Source organism: Acomys minous, assembly GCF_964271855.1.
Source record: "Acomys minous genome assembly, chromosome: 12".
NCBI lineage: Eukaryota > Metazoa > Chordata > Mammalia > Rodentia > Muridae > Acomys > Acomys minous.
The window spans coordinates 92,434,980-92,458,072 of record NC_140493.1 but is presented as its reverse complement, the minus strand read 5'-3'; the positions used below and the strand labels follow the sequence as shown (position 1 = coordinate 92,458,072).

Below are 23,093 nucleotides of genomic sequence, written 5' to 3'. Positions count from 1 at the left end.
AAATTTAACTTGGATTCTGACGTGCTTTGTCCCCTGAGAAGAAGTAGCATGATGTTTCATCTCGGTTGTAAACTTGATTGGGCTGAGAATCTCCTGGGAGACATGGATGCTTGTTTGGGTGTGTCTGTGAGTCAATCTCCAGGGGTAATTAACTAAGGGGATGATGATGGGCCATGCTGAATATGGGTGACAACCTGTAAGCTGAGCCCATGGACCAAATAAAAAAGAGAGAGCTAGACAAGTAGCAAATGCAGTCTGTCTGTCTGTCTAGCTGCCACACCTTTGTGTCATCTATATGGGTACCATATGCCCTCTAGTCCTGTCTCCCTTTTTATGTTTTCTTTGTATTTACTAAAGATTCAATAATTATTTTTATTTGCTTATGTTTCTCTCTCTCTGTGTGTGTTTTCCCATACGCGTGTGCACACGAGTTTCTTAAATATTCAATAATTATTTTTATTTGCTTATGTGTGTGTGTGTGTGTGTGCACATGGGTGTGCATGTGAGTTTGTGTGTACCACATGCCTGCAGGTGCCTGTGGAGGCCAGAGGGTGTCAGATCCTCTGGAACTGGAATTAGAGGTAGGGGACAGGTGCCCGAAGTGTGTGCTCAGAACTGAATCAAGGCCAGCTGCAAGGGTTGTAAATGCCACTAACTGCTGAACCATCCCTCCTGCCACCTCTTCTCTTGTCATTCTTCTGGATGAACCTGCTTTATTTATGCTAGTCAAACACTCTACTGCTGAGCTACACACTCAGCTCTCTGGAACCCAGGGAGGCCTTAAACTTGTGACCTTCCTGCTTCAGCCTACTGAGTATTTTGGATATACAGGCTCAGGGTGACTGACCTTAAGTTACAGGAAAAACAACAACAACAACAACAACAACAACAACATCATCAACAACAACAACCACCACCACCACCACCACCACTACCACCCCCAAATCTAATGTGAATAGCGTCTCAGAGGTTCAGGGAGAACTCACTGACTTTATTTTTGAAAACAGGTGTTATCTTTTCTGTCAGTTAATTTGTGTTAAGAATAAAAAACTTAACTGGGGGATGTGGGTGGGGTAGCTCATGCCTTTAATGCCAGCACTCAGGAAGCAGAGGTAGGCACAAGTGGACCTCTGTGAGTTAAAGGCTAGCCTGGAATGCAATAAAAAGTGAGTTCCAGGACAGCCAAGGCTACACACACACACACACCACATACACACACACACACACACACACACACACACACACACACACACACACACACACACAGGTCTCAAAAATGCAAACCAACCAACCAAAACAAACCAAACAAACCCTACAACAACAAATGAACTAAACAAACAATATCCCCCCAAACCCTAAAATGCTCACATTGAACTGCTTTAAATTCCTTAAAAAATTATTTTATGTATATTGATGTTTTGACTGCATATGTCTGTATAAGGGTGTTGGATCCCCTGGAACAGCAGTTAGAGACAGTTGCGGGTGCTGGGAATTGAAGGCCAGTCCTCTGGAAGAGCAGTCAGTGCTCTTAACCACTGAGCCTTCTCTCCAGCCCCCAGGACCTTAAATTCTTAGGTGACCATCTTTTGAATTGTGATTTTGCAGCTGGAGACATAGGCGGAGCAGCTTTGCTTTCTCTGATGTATGTATCTGTGGTCAACTGCCAGGCAGCCAGGTGGCTCTGTCTCTGGGGTGACCTGGGAGCCAGCTGGGGTGGTGAGGACGAATGCAAGATTCCCACCTTCCAGCCAGCGAGCTTGAGCCGGTGTCTCAGTGCAGTTGGCGGCTATGCTATGTCTTTTGAGGCGCAGTCACTTTGGTTTCATGGTGTTGGCCAAAGCAAATCACAATCTAGTCTAGATTTGAAAGCAGGGGCAACAGACTCCTCTTGAGACACAGAGTGGAAAAGTCACATGATAAAATACACGGTATATAGAGAGCAGTAATGGAGACCATTTTGGGCAAGCAGTGTACTTAGAGGTCACATGTTTGTTTTTCGTTTTTTGACATATGGTTTCTCCACGTAGCCCTGGCTATCCTGGAACTCTCTTTGTAGACAAGGCGGGCCTCGAACTCCCAGGGTGAGGCTTGTGCAATGGAAGAGCTCACAGAGAGTGAGACATAGGCATAAACAAGGTTGCCCAAGGAAGAGCGAAGACCATCCCACAAGGATCCCCAGGACTCTGACTGGGCCTCACAGTCAAAACTCCTTCACAAGCTGGGAACAGCCCTCCCTTTCAGGCAATTCTTCAGACACTGTGGCTACATATCAAGTCACTTGTGATAGGTTGGATTTTTAAAAATGTATTTATCTTTATTTTATGTGCATTGGTGTTTTGCCTGTATGTCTGTGTGAGGGTGTCAGATCTTTGAGTTACAGACAGTTGCGAGCTGCTGTATGGGTGCAGGGATTTGAACCCGGGTCCGGAAGAGCAGTCGGTAGGTATCCCCAACCCAAAGGCTTTTGGGTTGAAGCCGATGCTCAGATAACCTCCCTATTGGGAGATGTGGAAACTCTAGCAGGTGGGGTAACTGGAAGAAAGCTAGGGTATTGACTGCATGTCTTTGAAGAGGAGTATTGTTACCTGATATCTCCTCTCTCTCTCTCTCTCTCTCTCTCTCTCTCTCTCTCTCTCTCTCTCTCTCTCTCTCTGTCTCTCTGTGTCTGTGTCTGTGTCTGTGTCTGTGTCTGTGTCTCTCTCTCTCTCTCTCTCTCTCTCTCTCTCTCTCTCTCCTTCTCCCTCTCTTTGCTTTCTGACCACTTGTGTGTAGCAGTTTCCTCCACTTTGCTCTTTTCACAGTTTACTGCCTACACACCCAAAGGCTCAGGGCCAAGCTGCTAGAGACTAAAACCACAGAAAAAAAGCAAATCTTTTCCTCTGTGAAGTTGTCTCAGGTCCTTCATCACAGTGATGGGAATTCACATATGTCTTGAAGCTTGAATGTATGACTAGACTTTAAAAAAAACACGTGGTCATGTGTATGTGTGGACATATGAATTAGAGTGTGCATGTGGTGGCCTGAGGACAAGCTTGGATGTCATCCTTAGGAACACAAGCCACCTGCTTTGAGCCTGCCACCCACAGAGAAGGCTAGAAGGTACAGCCCACAAGTCCCAGGATAGTGGAAGTGGAGGAAACACCGAATGAAGGCCTGAGTGGATGTGTGTTGTTGACGTGGGCATGACCATGCCAATGACCCTAGTCTCAGACCTCCAGGGCGATGGCAACGCCTCTTGTCTCCCACTTTCCCACAGGTGATACTCTGAAGAAAATGGATAAGCCTTCTTTTCTGGTCCATGCAAGCATGTTGATATCGTTTCCAGAAAATATCTGCCACAGCATTCTCCTCCCAGATACCCACAGCCTGCAGACTGCTCCCCTTGAGACAGTGCTCATGCTGAGCTAAATCCGTCTCCTTGCTCCAACAGGTATACCAGAAACCCTGGCTCGGTTTTAATCTCTGCGTAGTGTGGACGTTTGAATGAGAACGTCCCCCAAAGGCTCAAGTACTTGAACACTTGGTCCCCAGTTGATGGTGCTATCTGGGGGGGGGTGGGGGTGGGGCTTATGGAATCTTCAGGAGGTGGAGCCTTGGTGAAGTATGAGAGTTCTAAGCCTGGCCCAGCTCCTGCTTTGCTTTCTCTGCTCCCTCTTTGCCATCAAAGGTGTGATCTCTCAGCTTCATGATCCAGTCTCCCCTGCTCTTGTGGAATTTCCCTCTGGAACTTCATGCCCAGACAAATGTCTTCCACAGGCTGATTTTGGTCATGGTGTCCTATCACAGCAACAGGCGGGAAGACTCACCCATTGTGGGTTGTCTTAGTCCATGGTCCTAGGGATCCTGGACTGTGTGAAAAGAGAACAGTGATGGTTTGAATAAGAATGGCCTTTTTGTAGGCTCACGTAGTTGAATGCTTAGTCACAGGGAGTAGGCGTGGCCTTGTTGGAGGAAGTGCGTCACTGGGGGTGGGCTTTGAGGTCTGTCTCTGTCTCTGTCTCTGTCTCTGTCTCTGTCTTTCTCTCTCTCTCTCTCTCTCTCTCTCTCTCTCTCTCTCTCTCTTTCTCTCTCTCTCTCTCTCCCTCCCTCCCTCCCTCCCTCCCTCTCTCTCCCTCTCTCTCTCTCTGGTCTCTCTCTCCCTCTCTCTGCCTATGGATCGGGATGTAGTTCTCAGCTACTGCTCCAGGGCCTGCTGGCATGATGCCATGCTTCTCACTGTGGTGACAGATGATAATAGACTAGATCTCTGAAGCTGTAGGCAGGTCCCACTTAAATGCTCTCTTTTGTTAAGACTTGCCATGGTCCTGGTGTCTCTTGACAGCAATGGAACAGCGACTAGGACAGGAACCAAGCATCGGCTTGTGTTTGCTCCTCGGTTTCCTGATTTGACGTGATGTGAAGAGTGGGTTTCAAGCTTCCACCGACTTTCCCTGCTGGGATGGTTGTAGCCTGAACTGTGAGCTAAGATGAGCCTTCTCTCCTCTATGCTTGAAAAGAAACCAAGACAGGCCATTTTTTCCTACCCAAGCCCTGTCCTGCGTAGGAAACACGGCAAAGGCATATACCGATGGCGGCATGCCTTTATCGCATGGAAGGAGAGCATGTGCAACTTGCCATAGCTGGATCAGATCACTGGGGGAGGGGTTAGTGAAGGGGACAGGGCAGTCACGGGCACAGAAACTCAGAAATACCCGAGATCTTGGCATCTACGGATGGAGGTAGAGAATGATGGTGTCTCTTGTACAAGGTGACATCTGGTATGCTTGAGTAGGGGAACTTTGGGGTCCTTCCGTAGTGCTCACCTTGGCTTTCTAAGAGTGCCCTGTGCTCTTTTCTATGTCTCATGTAGCATGGTTAGCATCCAGCTTGCTCACAGATGAGGGTGACCTTGAACTCCGGATCCTTCTGTCTTCATCTCTAAAATGCTGGGATTTACAGGCCTGTGCAGCCACATCCAGCTGCCTATGTATTTTTCACAACCAGAGTCTGGATCAGCAGTTCTTTACTGGTGGCTTACAACCTCTTGCAAGGGTTGAACACCCTTTCACAGAGGTCATGCATCAGATACCCTGCATATCGGATATTTACATCATGGCTCATAACAGCAGCAAAATCACAGTTAGGAAGTAGCAACAGAAATAATTTTAGGGCTGGGGTGGTCACTGTGGAGCTGTATTAAAGGGTTGCAGGGTTAGAGAGGCTGAGAACCATTGGTCCCGATGGTGTCTTTTAGGCTCTCCCTGTTGGGAATGAGGGAACAGGTTTCTGTACGAATTGTCACTCAACCTCCACCAGAGCCCTCCTCTTCAGGATCACAAGGATTCTCTGGGAACAGCTTTATGTTAAATGGATGGAACCTCAGTGCCTGTTAGCTGAGCTACTAGAAAGTACTAGAAGGAAAACTCCATCCCAAAGGGACAAGCTACAACCAAAACTACTCAGGAAATAGATAACTATACCATGGCAAAAACACAACTACACAAACACTCGACTGGAAACAACATCAAAATTAAGACTCTTAACAGTCACTGGACATTAATATCTCTCAACATCAATGGCCTCAATTCTCCAATAAAAAGACACAGACTAACTGAATGGATGCATAAACAAGATCCAACATTCTTCTGCATTCAAGAAACACATCTCACCCATAATGATAGGCATTACCTCAGGGTAAATGGTTGGAAAAAATATTCCAAGCAAATGGTCACAAGAAGCAAGCAGGCGTAGCCATTTTAATATCTAACAAAATACTTTCAACCAAAATTAATCAAAAGGGATGAAGAAGGACACTTCATACTCATCAAAGGTAAAGTCAACCAAGATGACATCACAATTCTGAACATCTATGCTCCCAATGCAAGGGCACCCACATTTGTAAAAGATCTACTAATGAAGCTTAAACCACACATCCATCCCCACACAATAATAGTGGGAGACTTCAACACCCCACTCTCACTGAAGGATAGGTCATTGAAACAGAAACTAAGCCAAGAAATAACATCATTAACCAATGCCATGAATCAAATGGATCTAACAGATATCTATAGAACCTTTTACCCAAACAAGAAAGAATATACCTTCTTCTCTGTACCCCATGGAACCTTCTCCAAAATTGATCACATGGTAGGTCACAAAACAAGCCTCAAGAGATACAAGAGGATTGAAATGATACCTTGTATTTGATCAGGTCACCATGGTCTTAGGCTACAATTCAACAGCAACAGAAATAACAAAAAAATCTCGACAATAGTGGAAACTAAACAACTCTCTGCTAAATGACACCTGGATCAGGGAAGAAATAAAGAAAGAAATCAAAAAGTTCATGAAATTCAATGAAAATGAAGGAACAACATACCCAAATTTGTGGGATACATTGAAAGCAGTGCTAAGAGGAAAATTCATAGCACTAAGTGCCCTTAAAAAGAAATTGGAAACATCCCGCATAAGCATCTTAACCACACAACTGGAAGCCCTAGAGAAAAAGAAGCAGAAACACCCAAAAGGAGTGGACGTCTGAAAAAAATCAATCTCAGGGCTGAAATTAACAAATTAGAAACTAGGAAAACAGTCCAAAGAATCAACAAAACCAAGAGCTGGTTCCTTGAGAAAATCAACAAGATAGACAAACCATTAGCCAAACTAACTAAAAGGCAGTATCCAAATCAACAAAATCAGAAATGAAAAGGGAGACATAACAACAAATTTTGAAGAAATACAAAGAATCATAAGATCCTACTTTGAAGGCATATATGCCATAAAAATTGAAAATCTAAGGGAAATTTTCTTGATCACTTTCACGTGCCAAAATTGAGTGAAGAACAGATAAACAAGCTAAATAGTTCCATTTCCCCTACAGAAATAGAAACAATCATTGATAGTCTCCCAACCGAAAAAAGCCCAGGGCCAGATGGTTTCAGTGCAGAATTCTACCAGACCTTCAAGGGTGAGCTAATACTGATACTCTTCAAGCTACTCCAAAAAATAGAAATGGATGGAACATTACCAAATTCATTCTATGAGGCCATAGTCACATTGATACCTAAATCTCACAAAGACCCAACAAAGAAAGAGAATTTCAGACCAATTTCTCTTATGAACATCGATGCAAAAATATTCAACAAAATACTTGCAAGATGAATACAAGAACACATCAAAGATATCATTCTTCATGACCAAGTAGGCTTCACTCTAGCCATGCATGGATGGTTTAATATACGGAAATCCATCAATGTAATCCACCATATAAACAAACTGAAAATAAAAAACCAATGATCATCTCCTTAGATGCAGAGAAAACATTTGATAAAATCCAACACCCATTCATGTTTAAAGTTTTGGAGAGATCGGGGATACAAGGCACTTTCCTCAACATAATAAAGGCTATATACAGCAAGCCAATAGCCAAAATCAAATTAAATGGTGAGATACTCAAGGAAATTTCTCTAAAATGGGCAAGGCAAGGCTGCCCACTCTCTGCATATCTCTTCAATATAGTACTCGAAGTTCTGGCCAGAGCAACAAGACAACAAAAGGAGATCAAGAGTATCCAAATGGGAAAGGAGGAAGTCAAATTATCCCTATTTGCAGATGATATGATAGTGTACATAAGTGACCCTCAAAATTCCACCAGAGAACTACTACAGCTGATAAACACCTTCAGCAAATAGGCTGGATACAAAATTAACTCAAAAAAGTCTGTAGCCTTCCTATACACAAATGACAAGCTTGCAGAGGAAGAAATTAGGAAAACCACACCCTTCACATTAGCCACAAGCTATGTGAAGTATTTAGGAGTTACTCTAACCAAGCAAGTAAAGGACTTATTTGAAAAAAAATTTCAAAACTCTGAAGAAAGAGATTGAAGATGACATGAGAAGATGGAATGATCTTCCTTGCTCATGGATCAGGAGAATTAACATAGTAAAAATGGCCATCTTACCAAAAGCAATCTACAGATTCAATGCAATCTCTATCAAAATACCTACGCAATTTTTAAAATACATTGAAAGTTCAATTCTGAACTTCATATGAAAAAACAAAAAACGTAGAATAGCTAAAACAATCTTGTACAATAAAAGATTCACCAGAGGAATTTCGATAGCTGATCTCAAGCTGTACTATAAAGCAACAGTAATTAAAACAGCATGGTACTGGCATAGCAACAGGCTGGTTGATCAGTGGAATCGAATCGAAGACCCAGATATGAATCCACACACGTATGGTCACTTGATTTTTGACAAAGAAGCCAAATTCATTCAATGGAAAAAAGCATCTTCAACAAAAGGTGCTGGTCTAACTGGATGTCTATGTGTAAAAAAAAAATGCAACTGGACCCATATTTGTCAGTTCCACAAAACTCAAATCCAAGTGGATCAAAGATCTCAACATAAACCAGAGACACTGAGTCACTTAGAAGCAAAAGTGGGGAAGAGCCTGGAACACATTGGCACAGGAGACAACTTCCTGAACAGAACACCAACAGCCCAGCCCTTAAGGTCAACAATTAATAAATGGGACCTCATGAGGCTGAGAAGCTTCTGTAAGGCAGGAGACACTGTCAAGAGAACAAAGCGACAGCCTACAGACTGGGAAAAGATCTTCACCAACCCTACATCTGACAAAGGTCTAATATCCAAAATATATAAAGAACTCAAGAAATTAAACACCATCAAACCAAATAACCCAATTGAGAAATGGGGCTTGGAACTAAACAGAGAATTCTCAACACAGGAATATCAAATGGCTGAGAAACACTTAAAGAAATGCTCAACCTCCTTAGTCATCAGGGAAATGCAAATCAAAACAACTCTGAGATTCCATCTTACACCCATCAGAATGGCTAAGATCAAAAATTCAAGGGACACCACATGCTGGTGAGGATGTGGGGAGAGAGGAACACTCCTTCATTGCTGGTGGGAATGCAAACTAGTACAGCCACTTTGGAAATCTATCTGGTGCTATCTCAGAAAACTGGGAATAGGGCTTCCTCAAGACCCAGCTATTCCACTCCTTGGAATATACCCAGAAGATGCTCCAGTACACAACAAGAAACTTTCCTTAACCGTGTTCATAGCAGCCTTATTCATAATAGCCAGAACATGGAAACAGCCTAAGTGTCCCTCAGTAGAAGAATGGATAAAGAAACTGTGGTACATTTACACTATGGAATAAAACTCAGCTATTAAACACAAGGAATTCCCAAAATTTGTGGACAAATGGATTGAGCTAGAAATGATCATAAAGAGTGAGTTAACCCAGAAGCAGAAAGACTCAAATGGTATATACTCACTTATATCTGCATACTAGCCCAAGGGGCATGTCCCATGAAAGCCTTCATTTACCAGGAACGTGGGACAGAGGGGAGGGCATCCTATTGGGACTCTAGATGAGAGAAGCATGGGAGAATAGCAAAGTAGATGGCCCAGAGGGTCCTAGAAACCTACAAGAAGAACATTATGACAGGCCGATTTGGGCCCAGGAGTCCCGCTCAAACTATGGCACCAGCCAAGGACAATACAGGCCGTAAACTTCAAACCCCTACCTAGATCTAGCCAATGGAGAGGACATTCTCCACAGTTGAGTGGAGGGTGGGGTATGACTTTCACACGTACTCTGGTGCCTCATATTTGACCATGTCCCCTGGATGGGGAGATGTGGTGACACTCAGAGGAAGGACAGCAGGTTACCAAGAAGAGACTTGATACCCTATGAGCATATAAAGGGGGAGGAAGTCCCCCTCAGGCACAGTCATAGGGGAGGAGAGTAAGGGGAAAATGGGGGGAGGGAGGAATGGGAGGATACAAGGGATGGGATAACCATTGAGATGTAACAAGAATAAATGAATAAAAAAGTAAATTAAAAAAAAAAAAGAAAACCATGGGGAACAGCCAGCAAAGGACACCATCTTCTCCCTGACCAGCCATATTGGGGACGTTCAGGACCTCGGAGAGAGGAATCTGAGACGAGAGGCTTCCCTACCGGGAATCTAAAGAGGATATGAAACCCTGGAAGAGACTGGAATGGCAGGTCCTGCTGCCCAGCTGACCCACCTTGTTCCTCAGCTCCTCGATGGTCCTGAAGTAGGGGCTGTAGTCTTTGGTCTCAGTGGGCCGCTGCCTCTAGTACCAGTCACGGATCTTCACCTCCAGGTCAGCATTGGCCTCCTCCAGGGCGCGCACCTTGTCCAGGTAGGTGGCCAAGCGGTCATTGAGGTTCTGCATGGTCACTTTCTCACTGCCCACCAGGAGCCCATCACCAATGCCATCACCAAAACCACCACCGAGGCCTCCCCCCAAAACCACTACCAAGGCCTCCCCCAAAACCACCACCGAGGCCTCCCCCAAAACCACTACCAAGGCCTCCCCCAAAACCACCACCGAGGCCTCCCACAAAACCACCACCGAGGCCTCCCCCAATACCACTACCAAGGCCTCCCACAAAACCACCACTGAGGCCTCCCCCAAAACCACTACCAAGGCCTCCCCCAAAACCACCACCGAGGCCTCCCCCAAAACCACTACCAAGGCCTCCCCCAAAACCACCACCGAGGCCTCCCCCAAAACCACTACCAAGGCCTCCCACAAAACCACCACTGAGGCCTCCCCCAAAACTACTACCAAGGCCTCCCCCAAAACCACCACCGAGGCCTCCCCCAAAACCACTACCAAGGCCTCCCACAAAACCACCACCGAGGCCTCCCCCAAAACCACTACCAAGGCCTCCCACAAAACCACCACCGAGGCCTCCCCCAATACCACTACCAAGGCCTCCCACAAAACCACCACTGAGGCCTCCCCCAAAACCACTACCAAGGCCTCCCCCAAAACCACCACCGAGGCCTCCCCCAAAACCACTACCAAGGCCTCCCACAAAACCACCACCGAGGCCTCCCCCAAAACCACTACCAAGGCTTCCCACAAAACCACCACTGAGGCCTCCCCCAAAACCACTAGCAAGACCTCCCTCAAAACCACCACCGAGGCCTCCACCAAAGCTGCTGCTGCTGCTGCTGAAGCCATAGCCACCCCCAAGCCCACAGGCTCCCCCAGAGGAGAAGCAAGAGGAGCTGACTGACAGGCCCCCGTAGGTGCTGGGAGCACGGCAGGATCCTCCAGTCAGGACGGAGGAGATGCGGCTAGAGCCACCACCGATGCCACAGGAGCCCTTCATGGAGCTGGAGGAGGTGAACTGGCGGCTGCAGGTGGCCATGGTTTTGAGAATGGTGAGCAAGTGAGCAAGTGAGTCGGCAGAGAGAAGAGAGAGCTGCTCGGGTAAGTTAGAAAAGGATGTGTGTGTCTCTGTCTTTGTGCGCCTCTGCCCCCCCCTCTCTCTCTGTGTGTTTGTCTCTTTCTCTCTCTCTCTGTCTGTCTCTGTCTCTCTGTCTCTCTTTGCCTCTCTCTCTCTGTCTCTCTGTCTCTCTCTCTTTCTCTGTCTCTGTCTGTCTCTCTGTCTTTCTCTCTCTGTCTCTGTCTGTCTCTCTGTCTTTCTCTCTCTGTCTCTGTCTCTCTCTGTCTGCCTCTCTCTTTCTCTGTCTCTGTCTCTGTCTCTCTCTGTCTCTCTCTCTCTCTGGATTATTGCTCTCCGTTCATCTCTGGTCCAGCCTCCTCTCAGAGGGCATGTCATTCCCCTGCTCGGAGCCCTCTGCGTGAGTCATATTGGTCCTGCTGGCTAACACCAGCTGCCATAATGACCCTTCATCTGCTCCGGCTGGGCAGCGCTCCTGAGGTCCCTGTCCAAGCACTGCACTCCTAGGCAGGCTCCGCCCCCCACACCTTAGAGCTCGCTGCCTTTGTCTATGTGCTCTGACGTTCCTTAGACAGCCGTGACCTCTCCCACTGGGGCCTTGTCAACTTCTACGGAGTTTCTCTCTCATGCTGCTCTGGCTTCAGGGGGCATCATAGTCTCCCTTGAACACACCAAAGACATTCTCACCTTAGGGCTTTCTACACCTGTAATGTGTGCCTGGAGGATCCCTGGCTGCATCCGTGCCTCCAGACTCTAAGTCTCACTCATCCTTCACCTCCTAAGTGAGCCGGACCTTGGCCACTTGGTATACCATTGCACTCACACACACACACACACACACACACACACACACACACACACACACAGAGAGAGAGAGAGAGAGAGAGAGAGAGAGAGAGAGAGAGAGAGAGAGGAGCCACCTCCTCTTTTATTGTCTTTCTTGAACACAAATAATAGCTTAAACAATAAACACAAGCTAGGCACTCATGGAGGCAGAGGCATGTGTGTCTCTGTGAGTTCGAGGCCAGCATGGTCTACAAAGCAAGTTCAGGACAGCCAGGGTTACACAAGGAAACCCTGTCTCAAAACACACACATACAAAAGATAGATAACTAGATAGATAGATAGATAGATAGATAGATAGATGATATAGATAGATAGATACATACATACATACATAGAAAGTTAATAAGTAAGTAAGTAAATAAGCACAACTATTTGGTTGGTACTTGAAAAAAATCACATTTTTTCCATTTTTGAATATTAAATGCAAATAACAGTGCTTAAAACAAGGGTATCTAAGGAATTGGAGGATACAAGGGATGGGATAACCATTGAGATGTAACAAGAATAAATTAATAAAAATTTTTTAAAAGAATAAAAAAACAAGGGTATCTAATAAATATCTGTTGATTATCATACTGAATAACTTGTCCAAATGAAAAGTCACAAAATAACTGTACTATTTTTATTTCCTGCAGATGTGGTTTGCCCTTCCCTTACCTATAATATAATTTTATAATAGCAGATGTCATTCAGTCAGTGACATCCTCCCACCGCCGAGCATGGAGGCCAGCACGGGAAGAGCTTATAAATACTAATCTACAAAGAGCTGCTGCGCAAGGCTTGAGATATTGCTCAGCCAATGAGATTGTTTGCCTAGCATGCGTGAGACCTTGGGTTTGATCCTGTCAACATCGCACGAGCTATCCTGTTGACTCACATCTACAGCCTCACGTCCTAGGGAGGTGGTGGCAGGAGGGTGGGAAGGTCAAGGTCATGCTTGTCTACCTAGGGAGACTGAGATCAGCCCTGGCTACAGGGTGCCCTGTGTCTGAATAAATTAAATTAAATTAAATTAAATTAAATTAAAAAGAGGAATTGTTGAGTGAGTAACATGAGAGTCAGATGTGTCTCGGTGTCTCTGAAGGCAGTAAAAAAAAAGCAACTGTGATTAGGACACGGGACTCTACACGCCCCTGAATGCTGAACGTAGGCGTGGGCTAGTTCCTCCTGACTACAACTGTGGATCCTACAGAAGAAGCAGTGTCCTTAGGGATCTGAGCTACTCATGTTATGGGGGAGAGGAGCTCTCACTTTCCACAATTAGTCCAGAGATTCTTTTATTTCTTGGGCTAATAAGATGGTTCATTGGATAAAGACATCTGCAGCCAAGCCCAAACACCTAAGTTTGATTCCTGGGACTCACATTGTGGGACAGGAGAAGCAAGCCCCACAAGTCATCCTCTGACTCTGACATGTACATCACACATACACACGCACACACCCACACACACATGCTTGATTGATTAGTTATAATTTTTGTTTATTTCTTGGAGTTACAAAGCTGAAGTAATAAACTCAAATTCAGATTTCCTCAGTCACAACATCACTTTAACATGTGAACTGAAACATTCTCTTACATAAAATTTAAACCAAGTCAGGTCTGGTTGGCACAAGCCTGGGATCCAGGCTACTTGGAAAGCTGAGGCAGGGGAGCTGCAAATTCAAGGCCAGCCTGGGCAAACTAGCAAAATCTTGCCTCAAAATTTAGAAAGTAAAAAGAGAACACAGTATTTACTTAGACTTTTTTTTTTTTGAGATAGGGTTTCTCTGTGTTAGCCCTGGCTGTCCAGCACTGTAGACCAGGCTAACCTGGAACTCACAGAAATCTACCTGCCTCTGTCTCCCCGACTGCTGAGATTATAGGCGAGTACCACTGTGCCCAGCTTTACCTGACATTTTTGAGTCCCTGAATTCAATCCCAGTGCAGGAGGGGGAAAGTTAGATCAGGAAGGATGAGGCCCACAAACTCAAAGCGCTGTCTGGAACACTTCCCATAGCTTAGGGAAATTAATTGACTCATAGTATCCCAAGCTCTAAAATGTTCCTAAGATCCACCCTGAATTATCTGCAAAATTATAACTAAGCCAGACCCTACATGCCTGGGGTCGGGGGAGGCCAATTTCAAAGTCCAAGTCTGGGGAGGAAGGTTTGCACAACAGGGCAACTTCAGGGCGCCCTCAGATACTCCCAGCATAACGTCAAGACTGGTGAGCTCTTCCATTGCACAAGCCTTACCCTATATGTTTTTCTTGTTTCGCACCTGACCTCCACAGGTGGATCCCTGGGAGTTTGAGGCCTGCCTCGTCTACAAAGAGAGTTCCAGGATAGCCAGGGCTACGTGGAGAAACCATATGTCAAAAAACGAAAAACAAACATGTGACCTCTAAGTACACAGCTTGTCCAAAATGGTCTCCATTACTGCTCTCTATATACCGTGTATTTTATCATGTGACTTTTCCACTCTGTGTCTCAAGAGGAGTCTGTTGCCCCTGCTTTCAAATCTAGACTAGATTGTGATTTGCCTTGGCCAACACCATGAAACCAAAGTGACTGCGCCTCAAAGGACGTAGCGTAGCCGCCAACTGCACTGAGACACCGGCTCAAGCTCGCTGGCTGGAAGGTGGGAATCTTGCATTCGTCCTCACCACCCCAGCTGGCTCCCAGGTCACCCCAGAGACAGAGCCACCTGGCTGCCTGGCAGTTGACCACAGATACATACATCAGAGAAAGCAAAGCTGCTCCGCCTATGTCTCCAGCTGCAAAATCACAATTCAAAAGATGGTCACCTAAGAATTTAAGGTCCTGGGGGCTGGAGAGAAGGCTCAGTGGTTAAGAGCACTGACTGCTCTTCCAGAGGACTGGCCTTCAATTCCCAGCACCCGCAACTGTCTCTAACTGCTGTTCCAGGGGATCTAACACCCTTATACAGACATATGCAGTCAAAACATCAATATACATAAAATAATTTTTTAAGGAATTTAAAGCAGTTCAATGTGAGCATTTTAGGGTTTTGGGCGGGTATTGTTTGTTTAGTTCATTTGTTGTTGTGGGGTTTGTTTGGTTTGTTTTGGTTGGTTGGTTTGAGTTTTTTGAGATGTGTGTGTGTGCATGTGTGTGTGTGCATGTGTGTGTGTGTGTGTGTGTGTGTGTGTGTGTGTGTGTAGCCTTGGCTGTCCTGGAACTCACTCTGTATTGTATTCCAGGCTATCCTTTAACTCACAGAGGTCCACTTGTGCCTACCTCTGCTTCCTGAGTGCTGGCATTAAAGGCATGAGCCACCCCACCCACATCCCCCAGTTAAGTTTTTTATTCTTAACACAAATTAACTGACAGAAAAGTTAACACCTTTTTTCAAAAATAAAGTCAGTGAGTTCTCCCTGAACCTCTGAGACGCTATTCACATTAGGTTTGGGGGTGGTGGTTGTGGTGGTGGTTGTTGTTGTTGTTGTTTTTCCTGTAACTTAAGGTCAGTCACCCTGAGCCGGTATATCCAAAGTACTCAGTAGGCTGAAGCAGGAAGGTGACAAGTTTAAGGCCTCCCTGGGTACCAGAGAGCTGAGTGTGTAGCTCAGCAGTAGAGTGCCTGACTAGCATAAACAAAGCAGGTTCAATCCAGAAGAATGACAGGGGAAGAGGTGGCAGGAGGGATGGTTCAGCAGTTAGTGGCATTTACAACCCTTGCAGCTGGCCTTGATTCAGTTCAGAGCACACACTTCGGGCAGCTGTCCCCTACCTCTAATTCCAGTTCCAGAGGATCTGACACCCTCTGTCCTCCACAGGCACCTGCAGGCATGTGGTACACACAAACTCACATGCATGCGCATGTGCACACAAACACACACACACACACATAAGCAAATAAAAACAATTATTGAATCTTTAGTAAATACAAAGAAAACATAAAAAGGGGGACAGGTCTAGGGGGCATATGGTACCCATATAGATGACACAAAGGTGTGGCAGCTAGACAGACAGACAGACTGCATTTGCTACTTGTCTAGCTCTCTCTTTTTTATTTGGTCCATGGGCTCAGCTTACAGGTTGTCGCCCATATTCAGCATGGCCCATCATCATCCCCTTAGTTAATTACCCCTGGAGATTGACTCACAGACACACCCAAACAAGCATCCATGTCTCCCAGGAGATTCTCAGCCCAATCAAGTTCACAACCGAGATGAAACATCATGCTACTTCTTCTCAGGGGACAAAGCACGTCAGAATCCAAGTTAAATTTGCAATAGGAGGACTTTATTAGGAAATCAGGAGAGGGAAGGGAATGGGGTCGCCCCCAGGACACTTGGGATAAACAAGCTCTCCCCAGCCCTGAAGCCTCCCCAGCAAGGAGCACAGCCAATAGATGTCCAGAGGAGCAAAGCCAACTCCATCCAGTTCCAAACGGGTGGGTACCCTGGCTTGTTGCCAGCTAGTCTTGATGTCAGGATGCAGGAAGCATGCTTTGTGTCCCTTCTGCCCCCCAGGGGCCATCTCAGCTGGGGCTGGGTGGGAAAAGTTGACGAAGGCTCTAGTATCGCATCTGGTGGCCTGTGTGGGTGAAAGGGGGAGTGGAAAGGAGAGAGCAGTAAGAAGAGAGACTTTAGGTGGAGATTTGACGAAAGATGAAGAAACAGGGATGTAAGAAATCTGGATCCCAAAGAGCTGGAGAGCCCTGAGGTGGAAGGGCTGAAATCACACAGCCTGTGGCCCCGTCCAATTCCCAACCTCTCCCGCTACAACCCTGGGGATGGAGAGCCCACAGACCAGACCCTTCACCATCCCACAGCCTTGCCAGTGAATGCTTTGGCTACGCAGAAAGAGAACCCCAACTTCACTCCTAGATTCACATCTGTCCCTCAGAGCAAAAACGCATTTGATGCTTTGTAAACAGACAGTTCCCTGGCACTAGAAGGATTCTCAGAGCTGTACATTGCAGTGTTGTTAGGCAGCCATTTACTATAATTCCATAGTGAATTTTTTTAAGGCAATGGCTTTATTTATTTATTTATTTACGTGGGTATGTTTGACTCCGGGTATGTATGTATGTATGTATGTATGTATGTATGTATGTATGTATGTGTGGTATATGTGTACCTGGTGCTCTCAGACATCAGATAAAGGGCATTGGATCCCCTGGAAATGGAGCTATGGGTGATTGCAAATCACCATGGGGACTGGTAATTGAACAGAGGTCCTCTACAGAAGCAACAAGTGCCCTTAGCTACTGAGCATCTCTCCAGCCCAGCTATGTCATGTTTACTGCACGATTTCATGACCTAGAGACTACCCGAGGGGCATGAGTCCTTCTTAGAGGCAGATGCTGGCACCAGTAATATACTCCCTTCTACGGTTGTACCAGGCACTGGCTGCACTAACTGACCACTAAGACCTCTGAGTCTCTGTTCCCCTGTGTTGTCACTGCCCCAGGCCTCCCAGCCTAATGATGATTGAAGGCACTGGCCATGGAGACTCACGGTGCTGAGGCTCCTTTGGAAATCACATGGCTATGAGAGGATAATTTATTCCTTCTGAACCTCGTTCTTTGTGAGTAAAGCCTAGCTATAGGCAGCAATAGAAATGAACTTGACAATGCACAGTGTTCAAGCCATAGCCGTCTCCTCTAACTACTGAGACTCAGACCATGTACAGATTCAATTCCATCCAATGGTCAGTTCAGATCCAACTGTGGGTCTATGCCACTTCACTAGAGACTTTTCCTAATCCATTTCTGTGCAGTCTCCCAAAGAAGTCCAAAGACACACGAAAAAGAACAGCTGCCTAGTGTGCAGGAGATCGTGAATTCAGTAATTCTTTACCTTGTGACTCGTCATCGCACTCGACAGATTTTGAGGAGGACTGGGATTGAGATGGTCTTCTGTTTCCTCCACCATAGCTGCCTCCACTTCCTCCTCCTGAACCACTTCCTCCACCATAGCTGCCCCCACTTCCTCCTCCTGAACCACTTCCTCCACCATAGCTGCCCCCACTTCCTCCTCCTGAGCTACTTCCTCCACCATAGCTACCTCCACTTCCTCCTCCTGAGCTACTTCCTCCACCATAGCTGCCCCCACTTCCTCCTCCTGAGCTACTTCCTCCACCATAGCTGCCCCCACTACCTCCCTTAGAGCTACCTCCTCTACTTTGGCCACCTTCACTTCCTCCCCTGGATCCACTACTTCCACCATAGCTTCCTCCACTTCCTCCCCCAGAACTGCTTCCTCCTCCATAGCTGCCCCCACTTCCTCCTCCTGAGCTACTTCCTCCACCATAGCTGCCCCCATTTCCTCCTCCTGAGCTACTTCCTCCACCATAGCTACCCCCACTTCCTCCTCCTGAGCTACTTCCTCCACCATAGCTGCCCCCACTTCCTCCTCCTGAGCTACTTCCTCCACCATAGCTGCCCCCACTACCTCCCTTAGAGCCACTTCCTCTACTTTGGCCACCTCCACTTCCTCCCCTGGATCCACTACCTCCACCATAGCTTCCTCCGCTTCCTCCCCCAGAACTGCTTCCTCCTCCACCATAGCTTCCTCCGCTTCCTCCCCCAGAACTGCTTCCTCCTCCACCATAGCTTCCTCTGCTTCCTCCCCCAGAACTGCTTCCTCCTCCACCATAGCTTCCTCCACTTCCTCCACCAGAACTGCTTCCTCCTCCATAGCTACCTCCACTTTTTCCACCATGGCTGCCTCCACTTCCTCCTCCATGGCTGCCTCCACTTCCTCCTCCATGGCTGCCCCCACTTCCTCCTCGATGGCTGCCACCACTTCCTTCACCATAGCTACCTCCACTTCCACCACCATAGCTACCTCCACTTCCCCCACCATAGCCTCCTCCACTTCCTCTGCCATAGCTGCCCTCACTTCCCCCACCATAGCTGCCTCCACTTCCTCCTTGTCCTCCTTTGCCACTTCCGAAGCCAATTTGTCCAGCTCCAGACGATTCACTGAGGACAAAGGAAAACACTGATACACACACAAGAACGAACATGGACAGAATTAAGAGGAAAGTATGAACTGAGACACCCCAGCTCTGTCTGGAGCACAAGGTGTCCCCTTTCTCCCATTGGTACCATTCTCCTTTCCAAGGTCAAACACCACAAGTATTCCCACCAAATGCACATATGGATGAAGTCCTCAACCCATCAGATCCTTGACAACAAGTCCTTTTCTAGCTGCTTCTATTCAGAAGGCTAGAAATGGTGTCAGAAGCCTAAGGGGACTCCTACAAGATTCTGCAGTGCAGATGCCAGAGGCTCCTAAAGACCTACAAGTCTTGCTGGCCGCCTTCGAGGAGGTTTCGGTAGGTCTGAATCTCCTTCTCTAGCCGTGTCTTGACGCTGAGCAGAATGCTGTATTCCTGGCTCTGGCACTCGATTTCTCCCCGGACCTCGGCAAGCTGGGCCTCCACCTGACAGATCTGCTCCTGGATCTGCTGCAGCTGGCCACAGTAGCGGTTCTTTGTGTCTTCCAATGCCTTCTCCAGGGCTGATTTCTAGGGAGGAAGAGGAGACTTCAGGAGGGTGTTCCACTCCTTGCCCCTCCTGAAGATCCTATAAAGCCCTCCTGAGCCCAGCGATGGCAGCGAGTCTGGAGCAGGACTACCAACCGTGCTAAGCTGAGTCTGCAGCTCGGTGTTCAGCTCCTGGATGTTGTGCTGGAGCTGGGATACTTCCTTCGTATTTCTCTCCATCTCTTCGCCATTATTTGTCACTTCTTGTTCAATCTGGGTCATCTGCAAACCAAAGGCTCAGTTAGGAACAGGTGCAGCAAGGACATCTGTAGGAAGGACTGTGTGCATCACGCACTAAAGGATCTTCACCTTCAAAAGCAAGGCAGTGACCATGTCAAGGATAAGCTACTGAATCCTGAGTGCCAAACAGTCAGGTTGTCCAGTCCGTTTCAGCAAGGTTTCAATGTCCTTTATGCTATGTCCCCAAAGCCCTGTTCTAGTCTTATTTCCTTGCATACATGCAGAATGGCAACCCTTTCTCTATCAGGCTCCCTTCCAAGCTTTGAAGACAGGAGAGGAAGGGAGCAGGCATGAAACCCAGTGTACTGCGGGAGATGCTGTATGTCTCTCCTAGAGTCTTACATCACATGGGATTATAGTGAGTTAAGCATGCTCTGGACAACAGACACGAATAAACCAAGAGCTTCTCAAGGATGGCAATCTTATTGGGCTCTTCTCTGGGACATTAGCGCTTTGCCTAAAACTAGCACCACAGCTGTGTTTCTTTCTGTGTGACAAATGAAGAAGGGTGCATGGCCTCCATCGGAGGATGGGAGGATAGATAGAGCTAGGCCGAGAGATGAAGAGGAAGAAGGATGGAGGGATGACACAGGGGAAAGGAAGTAGAAGGATACCCGGAAGGAGCGTGAGAAGACTGAGCAAGCCGCCCACTCTGCTCACCTTGGACTCGTAGTATTGCTCAACTTCCTGGCGGGTCTTGGAAATGGCCTTTTCATACTCCTCACGCATGTCATTGAGGGCCTGGGTGAGGTCTGTGCTAGGAGCAACATTTATCTCCACGTTAACGTCTCCATCATTCTGGCCCGTGAGCTGGCTCATCTCCTGCCAAGGAGGAAGAGGACATGAGGTTAGAAGCGGGACCCTTCCTGGCAGCTTCTAATCCTCTCTCACAGGTCCTCTGGAAGCGCAGGAGAGGAATGCCACTGAGAGAAATCAAAGTGCAGCTGCCACTGCAGGCCACCCTGTGAGGAGCTGAGAGTGCCCCCTGCTACCTCTGCCCTTCTGTTCCTCCCACTAAGCCATAGCAGCAGTTACCCACCTCCCGGTGGTTCTTCTTAAGGGCCTTTATTTCATCCTCCAGATTATCAAGCTCCATCTCATTATCCATTTTCTCCATCTTGAGAACATCCAACACCTTTTTCAGGCCATTAGAATCAGCTTCCACCCCTTGGCGCAGGGTCTGCTCCATCTCAAACCTGCAGGCCAGCCATGGGGAGGGAAGGATCAAGAGGGCACCAGATCCTACTGGGACCTCCAGAGCTCTGAAAATCGCCGGCGTGGGGAAGGTAGGGGTCTGTCAGGGCAGATAACAATGGTGTAGGGAGAAAGAAGGGAACACGACTCACTTAACCCTGAAGTCGTCTACAGTCATCCGAGTATTGTCTATGTCCAGGAGCATTTTGCTGTTGGTCACCGTGAGATCCTCAATCTGAAAGAGAAGATGGCACAAATCAGTTGATAGGATCAACTTCAGGGAGGCGAGAAGACCAGACATGGCAAGCAGAAGGGATAAACCCGTCCAAGGTGTTCAAGAAGCAAGAGGAGTTTTCCATCAGCTTGTATGTTGCATGCCACCCACCAAGCCTTCATTCATTCAGCAAATATTTGAAAGTCTACTTCAAAGACAGGGTAGGGTGTAGGACAAATCCCAAGAGCCCACCATTGGCTGCAAGGTCTGAGTTATCTCAAAGGAGTCATGGAAAGGAAAGACGGCTTTGGCCAGCCTGGGAAACCAGAAACGACCTTGGGAAGGAGATGACAATTGAACTAGGTCCTGAAGGATGCTGTGATTGCATGTGAGTAAATGGATGGAAGAAATCTGCAGTTGGAGAACCACCGCATTCACAAATACAAAGTAAAATCAGGAGGAATGAGTGAGAACAGTAAGGAAAGCAACTGTGGACTCCATTAGGGTGGGAGCTAAGTATGGGATATCGCTGTGGCTGCTCAGTGCAACGCAGAAGGTAGTCACCCACTAGGCAGATGGATGGGTGGATAGATGGATGGATGGATGGATGGATGAATGTGTGGATGGATGAAGGAATCACCTTCACAACCAGAGACCCTCTCTATGACTTGATTAACCAGACTTCACATCTGAGTCCTAAGTACCCTCTGAGCCCAAGAGAAATGGGAAAAGAAGGATAAGACTGACTTGAAACCAGGTCAAAAGGAAGCTTCAGTTGGGCCCTAGTGTTGCTAGTGATAGCTCAGACTTCCTCCCCGCTCTGGCCAAACTCAAAATTAAATATCCAAGTTCAAATTCAAGCCCAAGCCCCTAAGACCTCAGAAACCAAGTATAAGTGTGTTTCTAATGAATGTGTGGTTTTTTTTTTTTAATTCTCTGGTATGGCTTTGCTTGGACTCTAGTGCCTTACCTTTTTGTAAAAGAAGTTGAGAAAGAGAATGAAGGAGAAGAAAGAAAGAAAGAAAGAGAGAGAGAGAGAGAGAGAGAGAGAGAGAGAGAGAGAGAGAGAGAGAGAATTTGACTCTTGTGCATACCCTGCCCTTCAAGTCTTCAATAGTATCGTAGAAATGGGAGTAGTCCTTCTGGAAGATTCTGGGCCCCTTCTTTGAATACCATTCCTGGATCTGCTTCTCCAGGGAGGTGTTGTCTCTCTCTAATTGCTGTACTTTATCCATGTAGGAGGCCAGACGGGAATTGAGATTCTGCATGACGATCTTCTCATTGGTATTCAGAATGCCACCTTCACCACCTCCAGAGCCTCCATCAAAGCCACTTCCAGAGCCACCACCAAAACCACTTCCAGAGCCACCACCAAAACCACTTCCAGAACCTCCGCGGAACCTACCGCCAGAACTCCATGAACTAAAACCACCTCCATATCCTCCACTATAGCTAGAGCCAAAACTGCCACCACCTCCACTGCCACAGGCCGAAAAGCCACCCCCACCAAAGCCACTGGGAGAGCGAAAGCGGCCCCCTCCTCCACTGGCCCGGGAGGAGCGACTGAAGGAGGACCGCATGCTACCCCCACTTCCCCCTCCTCCTCCGCAGCTGCTGCTCCAGAAAGATGAGGAGATCTGTTTGTAACTCATGATGCTGCCTGCCGCGAGTCTGTAGGCAGGACAGGGTCTCAGGGTTGCTGGGTACTGAACTATCCCTCAAACTGCCTACTTATACCCCCTTGCTGAAAGTGGCACGCCTGGGTGTGCCCTCACTCTGTGCCAACTCCCCCCACCCCAATAGACTCAGAGAAGGTCTAGGATATGGGAGCAGCAGGGAAGCCCCAGGC

General features: G+C 47.2%; 4 protein-coding genes across 4 annotated transcripts in view; all 4 read right to left on the bottom strand.

Annotated features, from left to right (window-relative positions):
• The window catches only part of GAST (gastrin), a 147,634-nt gene extending 132,621 nt beyond the window's left edge, over window positions 1–15,013 (bottom strand). Inside the window, exon 1 of the mRNA XM_084748906.1 lies at window positions 15,004–15,013. The gene's annotated coding sequence lies outside the window, so the exon portion shown is untranslated. The remainder of the gene's footprint in view (window positions 1–15,003) is intronic.
• Window positions 10,053–11,285, bottom strand: LOC311578833 (keratin, type I cytoskeletal 14-like). The gene is made up of 2 exons (XM_084748901.1): window positions 10,962–11,285; window positions 10,053–10,288 (listed from the first exon to the last, which is right to left on the bottom strand). Exons 1-2 carry the CDS (start codon window positions 11,209–11,211, stop codon window positions 10,122–10,124), a joined length of 417 nt encoding a protein of 138 aa, XP_084605027.1. The 5' UTR covers window positions 11,212–11,285; the 3' UTR covers window positions 10,053–10,121.
• A 1,325-nt stretch (window positions 15,014–16,338) lies between the features above and the next one.
• On the bottom strand, window positions 16,339–18,212 carry LOC311578825 (uncharacterized protein). Its single transcript, XM_084748893.1, has 2 exons — window positions 17,904–18,212; window positions 16,339–16,635 (listed from the first exon to the last, which is right to left on the bottom strand). Exons 1-2 carry the CDS (start codon window positions 18,186–18,188, stop codon window positions 16,345–16,347), a joined length of 576 nt encoding a protein of 191 aa, XP_084605019.1. The 5' UTR covers window positions 18,189–18,212; the 3' UTR covers window positions 16,339–16,344.
• A 97-nt stretch (window positions 18,213–18,309) lies between these two features.
• LOC311578401 (keratin, type I cytoskeletal 9-like) lies at window positions 18,310–22,824 on the bottom strand (the record flags this gene model as incomplete). The annotated part of the gene is made up of 7 exons (XM_084748225.1): window positions 18,310–19,030; window positions 19,355–19,578; window positions 19,693–19,818; window positions 20,497–20,658; window positions 20,876–21,032; window positions 21,183–21,265; window positions 22,339–22,824. Coding segments are annotated over 7 exons (1,959 nt in total), but the record flags the coding sequence as incomplete, so codon positions are not given.
• Between the last annotated feature and the right edge of the window lie 269 nt (window positions 22,825–23,093).

Excerpts from the sequence above, each read along its gene's own strand:
- LOC311578833 (XM_084748901.1), bottom strand. The coding sequence starts at position 11,211 with ATGGCCACCTGCAGCCGCCAGTTCACCTCCTCCAGCTCCATGAAGGGC. Across the intron at positions 10,289-10,961 it reads CGGTGGTGGTTTTGAGGGAG|GCCTCGGTGGTGGTTTTGGT; the intron begins GTCTTGCTAGTG and ends TTTTGGGGGGAG.
- LOC311578825 (XM_084748893.1), bottom strand. The coding sequence starts at position 18,188 with ATGGTGGAGGAAGTAGCTCAGGAGGAGGAAGTGGGGGCAGCTATGGTG. Across the intron at positions 16,636-17,903 it reads GTGCGATGACGAGTCACAAG|GCCACCAGATGCGATACTAG; the intron begins GTAAAGAATTAC and ends TCACCCACACAG.